Here is a 15,329-nt window from a genome sequence, read left to right on the forward strand (position 1 = left end):
TTATTCTCAGGATCATAGAATTGTTTGAGCTGGAAGGCACTCTTTTGAGTCACATCTCCAGTCTGCTCAACCTTCTAGGGACAAAAAGCATTAGTCAAGGTTCTTTCAAAGGAAAAAACAGCTCTAAAGTTGCTCTTCTCCCACCAGCAAATTCAACTAGGACAACCATTACATTTGCCTATCCTAAGCAGCATGATTGTTTCAGCTTTTCCTGGGGGCGTAGGGGTGGAAATAGGTGCACTTCCTTGCACACAGATCAGAGCAGGACATCCCAGACCTTGATAATGATGAAAAAGCTCATAAGCTACCTCACTTGGATGCCCTTCAAAGTATACTACTGCCAGCTATTAACTACTTTACTCCCATTTCTAACTCCCTTGAAAAGTCCTGATCTCCATAGACAGGCTGCAGCCTCTTCATCCCCACAGCTCTTCAACAGAGTATTCCACACTCATACCAACACTAGCAAAATCCCTTAATTATGCAGGGCTGACAGACAGACCAAAATGTCTGTGAAACCTCTGTGACCCTTGGAAACATTATCTATCCCTCACCAAGAACAGAGGCACTCTATCTGAATAGGGAAATGGATTTCACTAACAGCTTCTGAGTTACCAAGGCCATAGCAAGTACACCAACTGCCTGGATATGCTCTGAAGTAACGAATGACAACACTGAACACTAATAAATCCTCTTAGCTGTTTTAACTACATGCATGTACCTTACACTAAGTGATGAAGCTTTTCTCTTCCTTTATCTGGCGTAACCTTTCTTTAACCTGGCTCATTAGGCAACAGTTCTGTAACAATAAATGAGTAATCACATCAGCATCATTAGGACTGTCATACCATCATGCTCACACAAGAGGCTAAAGCGATCTTCAGGGTAAGATGCTAAAACCCACCTGAGCATATACATGAAGTGACAAGGCAATCATCAACTAAAGAACAAGAAAATAGCCCCATCAGACAGTCAGGTTTCCAGTGCAAGCTATCATCGTTGCAAAGCTTTCTTTAACAATATATGACCTACCGTGACACTACCCCATTCTCAATGCAGACCAACAGATTTTTCAATTCATAAAACTAGAAGGAATATATTTAACTGAGTCTTAGGGAAGGAAGCAGTGATAAGCAGTGGTTTGTAAATGAGTTACAACGACTCTGCAGCAACTTCAGCCCTATTTCAAGTATATTCAGGCATCCCACACCTTTCCTCATACCAGGAACCTTCACAGAACACCAAGTAGTCTGCATTGCCAACAGAATTTTTGGAAATAAAAATAAATAAAAAAAGAAAACAGCTATAATCCATGAGTTACAAATAACGTTTGCCAGTTTAATAGATACAACATAAACAATTTTACAGGTGTGGCTTATATACATCTTCAAGCATCAAAATTCATCATTGCCAAGATCTTAGCTACTGCTGCCTCCGCTGTTCTTTCCAGAAGCTCCTGCTTTCTGCAGCCGGCTTGCACTTGGCTGCCGAGGCATCCTCTGGGCAGATCCTTCCCGGCCGCTCCTTTCAATGAGTACCTGGGTCCCACTGACAGCAGAACTGCTTTTATTTCTCCCTGAAAGAACAAATTCATACATTAGCATCAGCCCTGTGCATCACCCATACAGCATCTAAGCTGCAAGCATTCCTTAAGTAATCATGCAAAAGGCTAATTAGATTAGATGTATTAGATGTTGCAGATGTATCCAGCATCCAACATAGAAAGCAAAATTGTGAAATCAGGGCCACAACAACAAAATGAGTTGCAGTAGAAGCATTAGAAATTCAAGTTTTAATCTACAAAGTAACCTGCACTTTGAATACTTGCTTTCATTTGGCACAGGAAGACCAGCACTGCAAACAGCAATTCAAGGACATGAAGAGCATCAAACACCTCAAGTCTGGGATAAGTGAACTGATGTGCCACTGCCCACCTCTTTCTGAAGCCTGTAGTCACAAAATCTGGAAACAAGAAACCCTTCTGCTCACGTCACTTGTGTCTTGATGAGCAAGTTTGGGTTTCCTATCATTGTCTGCAACTTCCAGGAGCCCAGATGCCTCTAAGATGAGCTACTCTCAACTTTTCTTACTGTGTTCAGAAGTTGCGATTCTGTAGGCACAAGTGACCATCTCTGTCTGCAGTGTAATGTGACAGAAGAGAGAAGCAAATGGCTAGAATGATCAAAGTTGAAGAAAGCAAGGGTCACACAGCCCACCCTGCCAGATCCAGCAAAAGGGGAAAGACTGACAGACAAAGGTGTGCTGCAAACCAATAGCACAAGGGGGTAAGTGACGAACACTGATGTTTGCTGACATCAGGTAGAATTACTTCAGATGAGAAGTATCAGGAAAGATAAAAACAAAAGAACAAAGAAACATAATGCAGAGGGACTACAAGAGCTTCACAGCTTTTAGTAAGGACAGTATGTTCCCAAAAGCAACACTAAACATGAACATAGTAAGGAGGAAACAAACACAGGAAACCAGTCAGCTGTTTTCCTCTGAACATGCAGTTACATGCATGTAATGAAAAAGGAGAGCAACATTTAAGTAACTGTATCAGAGCAACTTCCAGAATGCCACTAGCTTCTGCACACACAGGAGTCTCCATGGCTATCTGGATCATCCTGGAACATCTGTGCTACCAAAGGGCACAGACTAGAGGAATACCTGCTTTACTTACCCAACTGCCCCATCTCCTTGGCGTAACTGAGAACAGCAGTCACATCAATACCACAAGCTAACACCTCGCAGTACAGGAAAGACAACTGAGAACTTCCAAACAAAGGGTATGACCCCTTCTTATCTGTAAAATTTGATGGATTAGAGTAGCAAAAGAAATACATTCACTTATCCCAGCCAAATCAGGTGTTCTACAATGTCTCTTATTGTAAGTCACATTAATGATCTACCAGCAGTTATCAGCCCAAGCCAGCCAACCAGCCTTGCATTTTTTCTTCGTATAGCTCAAGCTTGTAAGCACGTCAGCAGTTTGAGTAATGTGAGTACCATCAACGGAAATAAACATATTGCACAAAGGCAATACACAACCTCATGGTATCTAAGAGAAAAACTGGCACAAAGGATTGGAGTCCACCATGATGCTTTTAGCAGACCAGTACATCTCTACGTAAGTGAGGGCTCTCCCCTTCTTCACATGCCTATGTGCAGAAAGAGTGCACGTTCTCAGCCTGCACATATGGACTAACTACATCCATGTACAAGCAATTGTACCATTAAGTGCTACCAGAAGCCAGGCCCTTGATCTTCTGACCTAGCTGAAAAAACCTGGGGAGAAAGAACCTCTTTGTAAAAGAAAGCTATTCTCAGACAAAACATACGCTGCCTTCCATCCTCTTAGCCTTCACATCACAACAAAACAAACCAGTTACTTCAACAGCATAAGAGCCAACTGTATTTTTTGAAGCATCATCTCTAGAACTGTGCACCGAACCAAAGCAGCCCATAAAGTGTGCAACAACAGACATGGTTGGTGAACCTTCCAGTTAAAACACTATCGGTGATATCAGGGCTCTTTATTGCAAAACACAGAAGAGTTTACTACCAGCAGCTCTGAAACTTAAGTACGACAGATAGCAAAAGGATTCCACTGATAGTTAGCTTGCTGACACAAGATGCCCTTAACCCGGATGTGTCTCACTGTCCTGCAACAACTGTAGCCCAAACAACGAATGCAAGTCATGCTTGACTTGTCTCTCATTTGGCACATGTCTGCCCAAATACGATCCCAAAAAAAAGCAGCTGTATTTGCACCTTCTCAAGAACCTGACACAGTATGAGAAGAGCAGATGTGTGTGCCCCATTTAGCTCAGTGCTAGCTCTTTCCCATTCAAAAAGGCCAGAGCAAACTGTGCTTGGGCTTTGAACTCCCCAAAATTCTGCTCCTGTTCCTGTCTTGCAGTAGGGCTTACATGGGACCCAGCAAGCAAGCTGGCCTTCCTAGAAAATTAAGTATGGATGAAAAAACAGCTGATAAGAATGGAAGACCCTCTTTCTTGCAATCACAACAGGGTTACCAGGACTCAACTTTTGCCCACCCATTGGAGATGAGAACAGCAGTGAGACTTATACAGCTAGTCCTCATTCTTCAAACCAATCCCAGTATATAGCTATGGCTCTTCATTCTCAATCTGTTGGGTTTCCAGGTCTCCAAAGCTGCTGAACTATTCCTAACAGCTCATACAAATGTGGCACGCAGGGCTTTCCCCAGAGCCAAGACAACATCCCTGTTAAAGTAGCCTCCCTGCAAAGACACAGTCAGGAGGCCAGGCAAGATTGGCAGAGTATGTTTCAAATAATCCACTGGAACAGTCTTGAAACCAAGGAAAAAGAAAAATGAGTTTTCAAATGCACCTGCTAAAGTAGTTTGCTAAGAAAGCATGCATTTAGCTAAATGGAGCAGTGGGTCATTATTTAAACACCTGCCTTCTCTTGCACACACATACATCTGAATTTGGAGAGGAAATACAAAGCTGAAACCTACATAGGCCACAAAAGACCTGAACAAAACTTACAACCTCAAGCCAGGTATTCAGCTGGATTAGGCAGCACTACAACTGCAAGCTTAAATTAACATACCAAGTGCCAAATCCTATTCAATAACTTTCAAAGAATAGGATTTTACAGCATTTCCTACTGAACAGTAGCCTGTTCAAAACCATTACCTTTTGCTTCTCTAAGAAGGTTGCTTTGCTGGCTTTCATTATCACACACGTGAATCTCATTTCCTCCACTTCTCTTGTGTGCAAATCACAGAAGAGATGAAGATGTTCCATACTTTTCAGAGCTCTATTCAGTCTACCAGCAAGACTTTCTGGGTGTTTTTAGGTTGGTCGAGGGGAGAGAAAGTGAATGAATTAGTTGCTGTTCATAATGAACCTCCACCTCATTATTTTGCCAAAGCCACAAATTACAAGTCTGGCATTTGGAGTATTCATCTAAATCCCATTTCACTGTCAATTCTTACCTCACAGAAAAAGAAAAAAAAATATATATATATATATATATAAAAGCTTAATAACTCTCAAAAAGATATACTGAAAGTGATGCCCATACAGTGTTCAAAACAGCTGCCAGAACAGCAAAGAGTTGGCTCAAACATCTAGCTCAGAGAAAGCCTTACAGCTTCAGATGAGACTGCAAACATCCTGTACGTGGAATAGAAGAGATGCCTACACCAGCCAGAAAAAACCAATTCTCTCTGCAACTTGTTCACGTTGACAGCACCATCAAGATTAAGACAAATCCTTAATATCTCTGAAGGGATTCCCTCCACCGTATTCAAGTTCCACATAGCATTGATGACAACTTTATCTCCTTAACAAAGAAGCATGCATTACAAATCTAGCATCTAGATGAACCCTGGGACTACACAAGGCCGAGTAAGCAAAAGGTGGGTATAAAAGGGCTCCAAAGAAGACAGCTGAGCCAGCCAGCAGCATCCAGGAGTGGTAACTATCACTGGGGGTCCTCGCAACAACAGTGGTCATACCAATCAGTGGTATGCACATATCTCCCCTGCACGAATAGGAAGAAATTGCCCAAAGCACATCCTTCCCCTTTAAAATAAGCACCAAATCATTACTGTGACAAAGCTCTGAATGCAGCTTGCACGAGACTGTACCTACCTAAACACACCAGACAGATGCACCAATTCTCACAGTCACTTTGAGACAGCTATGAATTGTTACCAGTGAACAACTCCAAGCAGAACATCACGGTTTAAAGTGTTATACTCTATGGGAAAACACAATACAAAGTCATTTGTATTAGATTCCCTGCTGCTTAAGAGCCTCAGCTGCAAGAAAGCTGAAATAACTACTACAAGGGCAAGAGGAAGGAAGCGATGCACTTTCTCACCTCTACCCCAGTCACAATGATCAGAAAAACAATCTTGACCTGCTTTAACAAACCTCCCTGCATCATGATGATCTGAGAAGCCTACGCCAGTACATCGCTGCTACTGATAAAACTTGAACAGAGCAGTCTCAGCTGATGCGTAGCAAGATCTGGATTACTGCAGCCACGTGTCTGTCTTCTGACAAAGGAAGAAGCACAGAAGAAAGGGCACACATGCAGCACCGAAGAACATCGTGCGAAGCAGCTTGGCAAGCTTATAGAGGACAATCACTGCACTCTGTATCAGCACAAGGAGCTCTGGATTGGTCAGCAGACAAGTCCCAGCTAAGCAGTGGGCATCTCCCATTTCCCAATGCCTTGTCCTGTGCAGAAGCCACACCATCCTCTTCTTAAACAGAAGGAGCATCTTCCAACAGGAGCTGGCAGGGCACGCAGCAGATACAGCTTTGGTTCCCTTTCCCTGCAGCAGTTCCTAAAGGGAAAGGAGGCAAGGCAAACCAAACACTCCTGCAGAACAGACCCGGCACAGAGGATACCCCCAATCACCCTGTTAGCACTTACCCCAAACTCCCGAACTGGGCCAATGAAGATGGACTGTGCCCAGAACCAGAAAGCTCATGAAACGAGAAAGCCCGATTCCTCTTCCTCTTCAGTTTGAGCTAACTAGTTGCTTCCCCAGTTAAAGGAGAGATAATTAGTTTGCTGAAAATTTGATCATTTTAATGGGATCTTTATGTCAACACCACTTTTCCTCAGGGCTCCAGTAAAGCTCCTGCTCGACAGGCAGGGTTCCTTCAGTCTAAGGTGCAGTAAAAGACACACAAGGCTGGCACCGGTGGCCTGGTTCTGCGTTACACCATCATCAGTTCTCACAAACCAAGACCCCTCTCTGGAAGTCTGTTTTCATGACCTTCAACCAAAAGTACTAAACATCTTCCTCTGACACTACAGGCACATCGCTCCAAGTGTGGACATCACCTGTGGTGTCTGACACACAAGTTGTACAGAAGTGCAAATGTGTTTGATGTCCATCTGAGGACAGGCCAAGCACTGAGCTAAGGCAGCCCCTCTGCAGCTGAGTCAAAGCAAGGACAGACATCTCCCACCTGAGAGGCTGCAGAAATACATCCTCAAAAGGAAGTCTTGAGGGGGAGGGAAATAAAAACAAAAAACCAAATACGTCCACTTTTCTCGATGTTAAGAAGATTTTATAGTCACAGAAGTAAGGATGCTTGTGACAAGACACTGCCATGACAAGTTTTGCCCAAAGAATTTTCTGATGGCTAGCCAGTAGTGATTCTAATCACAAAGGAATTAGCTGCTGTTCATCATCATCAAGTCTGGCAAACTCACTTGAGCTGATAGACACCAAAGAATTCTCATTCAAGGTTAGCTACTGCTCTGAGTTCTGATGCAGCAAAAGCGCTCAGAAAATTTAAAAAAAAAAAAAAAGATCCACACCTAAAAACCAGATGCAACTGGGAGGACCAAGCCTTCCAGCAAAGCTGCACAAACATCACCCACCAGCATTTGTGGTGAGACAGGAGACCAAAGTATCCCTCTGCCAGGAGCACTGAGCACCGACTCAGTGCCAGTTTCAGACCAGCTTTCTCTACAGATACAGGACAAAACACTAAAACATGGCTTGATGGGCTCAATCCTCCTATCTTAGTAAGCTGTGTGTGATCCAGTGACATAGTGCACCAACTAGCCCTGCAGGCACGTTCCAGTCTCATGAAATAATGAAGAAATGTTTTCACATTTTCACATAAAGCAGCAGTGAGACACACAGAAGACCAATTTAACACTGTATTTCCCACAAGTGACACAGAGCTAGTGCTATCTTTCCCTGAGCTTCCCCTGCGCTTCACCAGCTCAGTACAACATACTCAAAGATACTTATGTGTTGGTTTTAAGGAGAAACACAGGCCTGAAAGGCAGGTTGCACAGGGACACAGAGACTGCAGGCAAAGCCGGACAGCACCTGGACAGGAAATGCTCCTGCATCGATGGAGAGGGAACCAACTGAAGGCCCCAACACCGACACTAATTCCTGGAAGTTTACCATCTCTTTAATGCATTTCAGCACCTCAGGCTGATAGGAAGCAAGTGACAAGGGCAGACCAAGTTTGTCCATAGGGTTTTTGGCTTTTCCTCTTGAGGAAGTAATGCTGTTCACAAAAAGGGACCCTTTAGCCACTGCAGACCTGAGCCGGCCTAGCGCTATCCTGAAGCAGCTCGCAGCAGTGGCCCGGCGCTAGAAGAACATCCAAGTGCCGTGCCTTCCTCACTTTGCTCAAGAAGTCGTTTTCTTTCGTCCCTGCGTATATTAAAGTCACGTGAGGTACGCGCGAGGCTCTTTACTGCCAGCGTCCTCTCACCGGGCAGCCTGCAACCGAGAGCATCTCCTCCAGCAGGGAGGAGCCCATCCGCGGGGCGCAGGCCGCACCTGGCAGTCCTCGCTCAGAAACACCGAGAGCGATGGAGAGGGGGGCGCGAGGGCAGCATCCGGCTCGGCCTCCTCCGTCTGCGCAGCCGAGCGCCCGAGCCCGGCCCCGCAGCGCCGAGCAGCGCAGCGCAGCGCCCGCGCCCCTCCGTGCTACGCCTCTAAGCACAAGGGAAGCGAGGGCTCCGGCGCGGCGGGTCCGGGCACAGCCCGAGGAGCCGCAGCACCGCCGCCTCACACGGAGCGGGCGCCCCGCGCCCCCCTCGGGGCCGCCTCCCTCGGGGCCGCCCCCCGGGCCGGCAGCCGCAGCCCCCGCCGCGCGGCCCCGAACCCCCGGCCCTGCGGAGCGGCCGCCGGAGCGCCCAGGGGCGGCCCCGGGGCGGGGCGGGCGGCGGGCGGCGCCGAGAGGCAGCGGGGCGACGGGTGGGCGAAGCGCGGAGGCCGCAGCGCGAAGGAGAAGGCGGGCGCGTCCTCGGGGGGCTCCGCGGGAGACACGGAGAGGGGAGGGCTCGCCGCGCGGCCCCTACCTCGGCTGTCGGCGGGCGGCGCGGCGGGGGGAGCGCTGTCGGGGCCCGCCGGCAGCCGCTGCCCCGCGCACATGGACTTCAGCACCTGGAAGACCGCGAGCGGCGCCACGTTCATGCGCAGCAGGTCCAGCAGCACCCTGCGGGCGGGGCGGGATCAGCGCGGGGCCGGGAGGCTCGTTCGCTCCCCGCCCGTCCCGGCCCCGCACCGCCGCTCACTTGAACACCTCCGGGTCCAGCCCGCTGCCCGCCGCCTGAGCCAGCTCGAACAGCTCCGCCTCCTCCGCGCTCAGCACCTTCCGCCGCGGCCGAGCCGACGCCGACATCGCCGCCGACACCGACGCCTTCCCCGGCGCCGCGCCCGACATGGCCGCCCCGCGCTGCCGCCCGACCCGCGCGCCGGATCCCGATGCCCCGCCCCTCCGCGCCTGGCCCCGCCCCTCACGGCAAAGCCTCGCCCCTCGCCGCCTGGCCCCGGCCCTGCCCGCCCCTCCCGCAGCCGGCAGGCGGCAGCCGCGCCTCAGCCCGCGGTTACCTGCCGGCGGCCGGAGGCGGTTTGCGCGCCGTTTCCTTCGTTCCCTGTTCATGGAGAACTGGAAGGTTTCTCTGGAATTCCCTTTGGTCTCCCTTGCAGCGAGCTCTGAGCTGGCATGCCGTCTTCTCCTGGACTTTGCCTCTCCTGGGGGGCAGTACTGCCTTGCTCCTGAGCAGCACCTTTAATAAAACCGTAGAATCACAGGATCGTTTGAGTTGGAAGGGACCTTTAAACGTCATCTGGTCCAACTCCCTGCAGTGCACACGGGCGCCCGCAGCACATCAGGAGCTCAGAGCCCCTAGCCTGGCGCTGGGTGTCTGCTCGGACGGGGCACCACCGCCTCTCTGGGCACCCTGTCCCACTGCTTCACTGCCCTTAGTGTCAAAAATTTCTTATATCCAACCTCAATCTGCCCTCTCCTATTTTGGAACCATTTCCACTCATCCTATCACAATAGACCCTGATAAACAGTCTGTCTCTTCCTTTCTTACAGCCCCGTTAGACACTTTAGCAACAGGCCATTCTCAGGACTCCCTGGAACTTTCTCCTGTCTGGGCTGCACAGCCCCAGTTCTCAGCCTGTCCTTGTATGGAGGTGTTCCATCCCTGGAATCATTTCTGTCACCCTTCTCTGGATGCACTCCAACAGCTCCATGTCACTCCTGTGCTGAGGACTCCCCATCTGGATGCAGCACTCCAGGTGAGGTCGCACAGCGCAGAGCAGAGGGACAGATCCCCCCCTCACTCTGCTGACCACATTTCTTTTGATGCAGCCCAGGATGTGTTGGCCTTCTGGGCTGTGAGGGCAGTGCTGGCTCATGTCCAGCAGCCTTTTTGGCAGGGCTGCTGTCAATCCTTTCATCCCCCAGTTTGTCTGGTAGTGGTGCAGACCTTGCACTTGGCTTTGTTGAACCCCATGAGGTCCTCCTGGGCTCACTGCTCAACCTTTCTGGGTCTCTTTGATTGGCATCCCACCCCTTGGGCCTGTCACCACGCCACATATCTTGGTGTTATCCACAAACTGATGAGGGTGCACTTGATCCCGCTGTCAATGTCACTGAGGAAGATACTAAACAGCATCAGTCCCAGGACTGACTGCTGAGGGACACCATTTGTCACCAATCTCCACCTGGACATTGAGCCACTGGTCACCAAAAGCCTTCCTGAAGGCATCCTTCATTGCTGGTAAGCACCTGCCCCAAGACTTCAATGCAGTACCTGCAGTCATTCCCCATGAGGCTGTGACACTCCACCCTGACTCTGGGCAAGGGTGAGATCAGGGGGCTGACAGGTGGGGAAGGTGCTTTGGGCCCTAGGCAGGGCAGTGGATGTCAGTGTGTGGCAGGAGCCATGCAGCCACATGTGCAAGCTGCCCCGGGGAGCTAAAAATGGATAAACAGTCACTGACTGTCCTCTTGTGCTAGGGTGCAGCACCTTAAACATGTCTCAGTTCCCAAGCCAGCAGAGAGCATCTGGCTTCACACAATGAAGCAAATTGGAAATTTGGGTCTTGAGTTGCAAGGAGACATCAAGCTGAGATTGAAATTCCTCTATCTAAATGGAAATCAGCATCGCTTCTGCCATCAGGGAGGGATCACCTGCTCCACTCTCCTCATGGCAAAGACTACAGGCACAGCAGCTGCACTGCCGAATGGATGGCAGAGCTGGGGGGAGGACATTCCACGTGCCAAGAACCCTGCAAGCATATCAAAATCAGCCCCCGCTACAGAGTGACCCCACCTGGTGCCATTATATACGTTCAGCCTCAGTAACAGACAGACATTTACTGTAGTTGCCAAGACAGGAATGAGACATATTTTGATGAAAGGATCTTGCTGCTAATGGCTCTGAGCAGGACCAGCCCAGCGGGGACAATTATCACAGCACTGATAGCAGGAGCAGCAACTGCCAGTGAGAACTAACTGCCAGAATTACCATGCAATCTGCGGGCAGACAGGGCCACAGCCACAAAGCCTGAAGATGGATTTCGGAGAGACCTTCAACTAAGTGGGCCCTTTGGAGGACTGCACTGAGGACTGTGCTTAGTCTCTTGCCTGCTCTGGTGTATGATTTGCTGTTTTCTGGAGTAGAACCAGAATCCACATTCCCTGCAACAAACTGCAGGAGACACAGCTCCTCCCCTTCTCACTCACCCACCAGTTCCCCTCCAGCTGACAGCTCTCTGCACATGCTGTCCTCCAGTGTCACAACCAGGACTACAAACCTTTCCAGGGCAAGTGATAGGAGACCCTGACTCTCCCATGCTTCCTTCACAGGCAGTTGTATGCCATAGCTGGGAGTCACACCTTCCTCACTTTCCCTGGTGTGAGCCTTATGGGTACATTCTGCAAAGTCTTCAAGTGACAGCAGTCAACATTGTTGAGCATGTGAGCACGTGCATGGTCCATTCTGCCCACTGAAGCTTTTCTGGGTGCTCTGACAGGACACTTTTCCCCTTTTGCTCTCCCAAGCCAAGGGTAGGGGGTAGTCATTGGCAGCCCATTAATATCCTTTGGAAAGACCACCAGAGATGCTGCAATCCAGATGGCACCTGGAGCTCTGGTTAAATGACATTCACAGGACACTGGGTCTTGCTGTCCTCCAGAGACCGGACTGTAACACCTTCACAGCCCACAGTTTCCAGAGCAGGCCATCAGCCAGGGCAGCCCACGGTGGTGATGTAAGGCTGCATCTCAGCCCTTGTGAGGCAGTTACAAGGGGCAGAGCAGATGGCCACGGGCAGAGGAGAGTCAGACAGCCCCCATGTGTAGAAAGTAAAGGGAATTCCACGCAGCACAGAGCCTGCAGTCTGCACCATAAATTAGGAAGGAGGGGGTGCTCAGATGTCAGAACACAATGACAGTGCTTGCACACATGCAGATAACAGCACTGCACTGCGCCTGTGCGGGGGCTGCATGGCATTTCATGAGAAGCCAGGACTTGCCACTAACACACATGCAATAGATCAGGATGTCGTGAGCACACAGAGGCCATGCTGCACCACATGGAGTGCCCACCCCTTGCATGTGCAGTAAATTGGACACCGCCTTGTGTGCAAGTGGCCAGTTGGGCAGACTGTGCCCCTTGGAGACAGACAGAGGCACGTGTGAGCAGCAAGTGGGGCAAAGAGGTGGATGAGCCTAGCGTGTAAATAGGGCCAGGCTGTGCAGCACCAGAGAGACTGCAGTGAGCACGGGCATAAAACCAGATGAGCTGCGAATGTGCCGAGAGGTAACCATTAATGCCTGCAGTAAATCATGACATGCTGTGCATGCGCAGAGAGGCTGTAATGCTGCATATGGGCAGTAAATCACTGCACCATATCTGCACAGCAAGCCTACTCCGAACACAAACAGCGAGAGGACGTGCATGTGCAGAGAGCCGCTGGTCCCATGCCGGCACATAGCAAGGCTTGCTGTGCACTGCCATTTAATGGAGAAAAATTCAGCATGCATACTTTTATCCTGGAAATGAAAGGCTTGTAGCTGTGCAGGTCACCAGGCTGAGCGGGGCATGAGGGACAGCGCCCCAGGCACCAGGTGAGGACACGTACCAATGCACGAGATGAGGGTCAACGGGGAGGTACTGCTTGAGATAAAGGAGGAAAGGAACACTGTGAAAAAAAAGGACCAGATTTAGGATAATATGAAAAGAGCTTAAACAGCAAGCAAATTCAGCTGACACGCCCCCCAGAAATGGGAAAAGAGATTCAAACATACAGGCTTCTGAGGCTCTGAGCAGGTTTTGAAGGAAATCCAGCTTCAAGATAGAAAGGCAAATGGAAACGATTTATCACAGATACATTCTGTCAGTTTAATTCAATGATCTTCTCTCATAAGTAACTTCTTAGACAGGATTATGCAGCACGTTTAGGCTGGTTGAAGAAACAGGAACCAGTTTCCAATGATGGGAGTGGTGGGTATGGTTACAGTGGAGGAACCAGCTAATCAAGTAAATGATGTTTTGTATTAACAAGGGTGTCTCTGAGCAAAGAGGTATTTCTAGGACTTTCTCTCCACCCCTAGTATTGGAGTGACCCCATGAATACCAACAGCAAACAGTTCAGGGATGAAAGCGAGGCTGAGTTTTCAAGAGGGACAGAGCTGCATCAGTAGCAAGGCACTGGGAAGATCTCACCCAAAAGATCTACCCAAGCATGCTGCTTTAAAAAAACAGCCCTCCAAAACTGTGCAAAGGAGAGAACTCATCACAAGCATAGACTGAAAATTAGGTGGAAGCATACGAGCACAGATGTTTTGGGACAGTTTTCAAAGAGGGCACCAGGAGCAAGAAACTGGTTCAAGATGATGCTGGGGAAGTACACCAAAGGAACTGAGCAAGGGTGGTCTCTGAGTCAGGAGCTGAAGCTGCCCCTTGCATCAAACACGTTGGTCTCCAAGAGATTTGAAAGGAGGTATTCAGCTGCACCGTATTGTAAACACATGGCACGCACATATGTGCTACACTGCACATTTTGCTGGTAGCCTGCAGGGGTCAGGAACAAATTTCTCCACTTTGCTATAAACTTCGGCAGCTGAGGTTTTGTTTGATCCTTCCCCTGCAGCACTGGAGATTGCTGTGGCTGGAGACAGGACACAGGGCATTGTTCTCAGAAACATCCAAGCAACACAGGCATCACTGGTAGGGCTGGGATTTAATCTAATTGCCAGGCTTAGGTTTAACAGGACTTCTGTGGGCCAGAGGGACAGGGAGGGGGTATCGATGATGGACAACTGCATACATGGGTTTTACCCAAACCCACAAGGATCAGCTATTGGTGTTCAGGAGCCCTGAGGGCTCATGCTGGGAAAGGTGAAGAAGCCCACATCAAGCCTGACCCCAACCAAAGCGCTTCATTCCTAGCAGGCAAGGGTCATTGCAGATGCTAACGGAGTTTCAGCAAACATTCCCATTTCCAAGGAAGGCAGGCTCAAATTCAGCCCTGAATCAACCCTTCAGCCTTCTGGGATGCCTTCCTCCTGCAATGCTGTGTCTTTTGGCCAGCAAAGTCCTGTGCAGGAGCAAGCACAAACCCAAGCTGGCCCACAACCAGGCAGAGCAGCGTGGGGCTCCAGGGCCATGCAGCTCCAATCTGACCTCTGTGCAAGAGCATGCTCCCAGCAGCACTAATCCAATTACAAAACAAACTTCTTTCCTTCATTATCATGGCCTACAGCATGCTAAAGCAGTTTGGCAATTATGGAGGGCTTAGCAAGGAACTAGAGATCAGGCAATGAATGGCAGAGCTGTTTCAGTGACAGGGAGGAGGGATGGAGAACAGAGGCAGCTGAAGGGTATGGGGAATTATTGTGACAACAAGTGGGTTGGGAACTGCTACAAAGAAAGGTTTCTTGACCACCTTCATGCCCTCAGTGGGGTTAATCTCAAAGCCATATCGGGCTGCTCAGGTCTTTGTCCATTCTGGAGTTGAGCTCACTCATGAATGGGGATCCCCTGTCACTACACTCGCCCTGTTACACATCTGCCCTTCTATTATTTCCCATCAACACTCATTTCACTCAAAGGAGAGCAAACACAGGGGTAAGAACAGTTTGAAGAGAGATTCAATCCATCTAAATTTTCTGGGAAGCCCCTGAGGATGGGGCTTCACAAAGAGAGGATGCAACAGTATTCCAGACCCAGAGCCATGCTCAGAGCAATATACTTTCTGTGGGAATCCCTAAACGAGACGCCAGATGTGCAGGACCTGCATGGATCTGCTTGATTTGAGAAGCTCAGGTTCAACCCCTGACCAGGCTGGCTTGGGAAAGCTGACCATTACTCCATCCTGAGCATCTTCCTGCAGCCCATGAGGCTGAACAATGCAGGCAAAATCCCCTACCACAATCAGGCTTTTGAAGCAAGAGCCAAAAATCCCCAGAGCAAATGAGAGGAGGGGAGGGCCAGAAGCTATGTGCCCGCGACTGTCCATTGAACACCAGCCT

At 49.4% G+C, this 15,329-nt stretch overlaps 1 protein-coding gene across 5 annotated transcripts; it reads right to left on the reverse strand.

Moving 5' to 3' along the window:
- Nucleotides 1-1,317: 1,317 nt before the first annotated feature.
- LOC116244480 (mitotic-spindle organizing protein 2B-like) lies at nucleotides 1,318-9,279 on the reverse strand. 5 transcript variants are annotated; one of them, XR_016470230.1, is made up of 5 exons: nucleotides 9,070-9,278; nucleotides 8,854-8,990; nucleotides 5,649-6,352; nucleotides 4,686-4,834; nucleotides 1,450-1,576 (listed from the first exon to the last, which is right to left on the reverse strand). XR_016470230.1 is itself a non-coding variant. In XM_090148563.1 (4 exons), the coding sequence occupies exons 1-3, from the start codon at nucleotides 9,216-9,218 to the stop codon at nucleotides 6,270-6,272; spliced, it is 369 nt and encodes a 122-aa protein (XP_090004689.1). In that variant the 5' UTR covers nucleotides 9,219-9,279; the 3' UTR covers nucleotides 1,454-1,576; nucleotides 6,237-6,269. The 5 variants fall into 5 exon arrangements, 2 of the variants coding, with proteins under 2 accessions (XP_031472022.1, XP_090004689.1); XR_016470229.1 differs by having other exon boundaries at nucleotides 4,686-6,352; XM_090148563.1 differs by lacking the exon at nucleotides 4,686-4,834 and having other exon boundaries at nucleotides 1,454-1,576; nucleotides 6,237-6,352; nucleotides 9,070-9,279.
- Nucleotides 9,280-15,329: the final 6,050 nt, after the last annotated feature.

This window comes from Phasianus colchicus, chromosome 12 (assembly GCF_987193195.1).
Source record: "Phasianus colchicus chromosome 12, bPhaCol1.hap1.1, whole genome shotgun sequence".
In the NCBI taxonomy this organism is placed as follows: Eukaryota; Metazoa; Chordata; class Aves; order Galliformes; family Phasianidae; genus Phasianus; species Phasianus colchicus.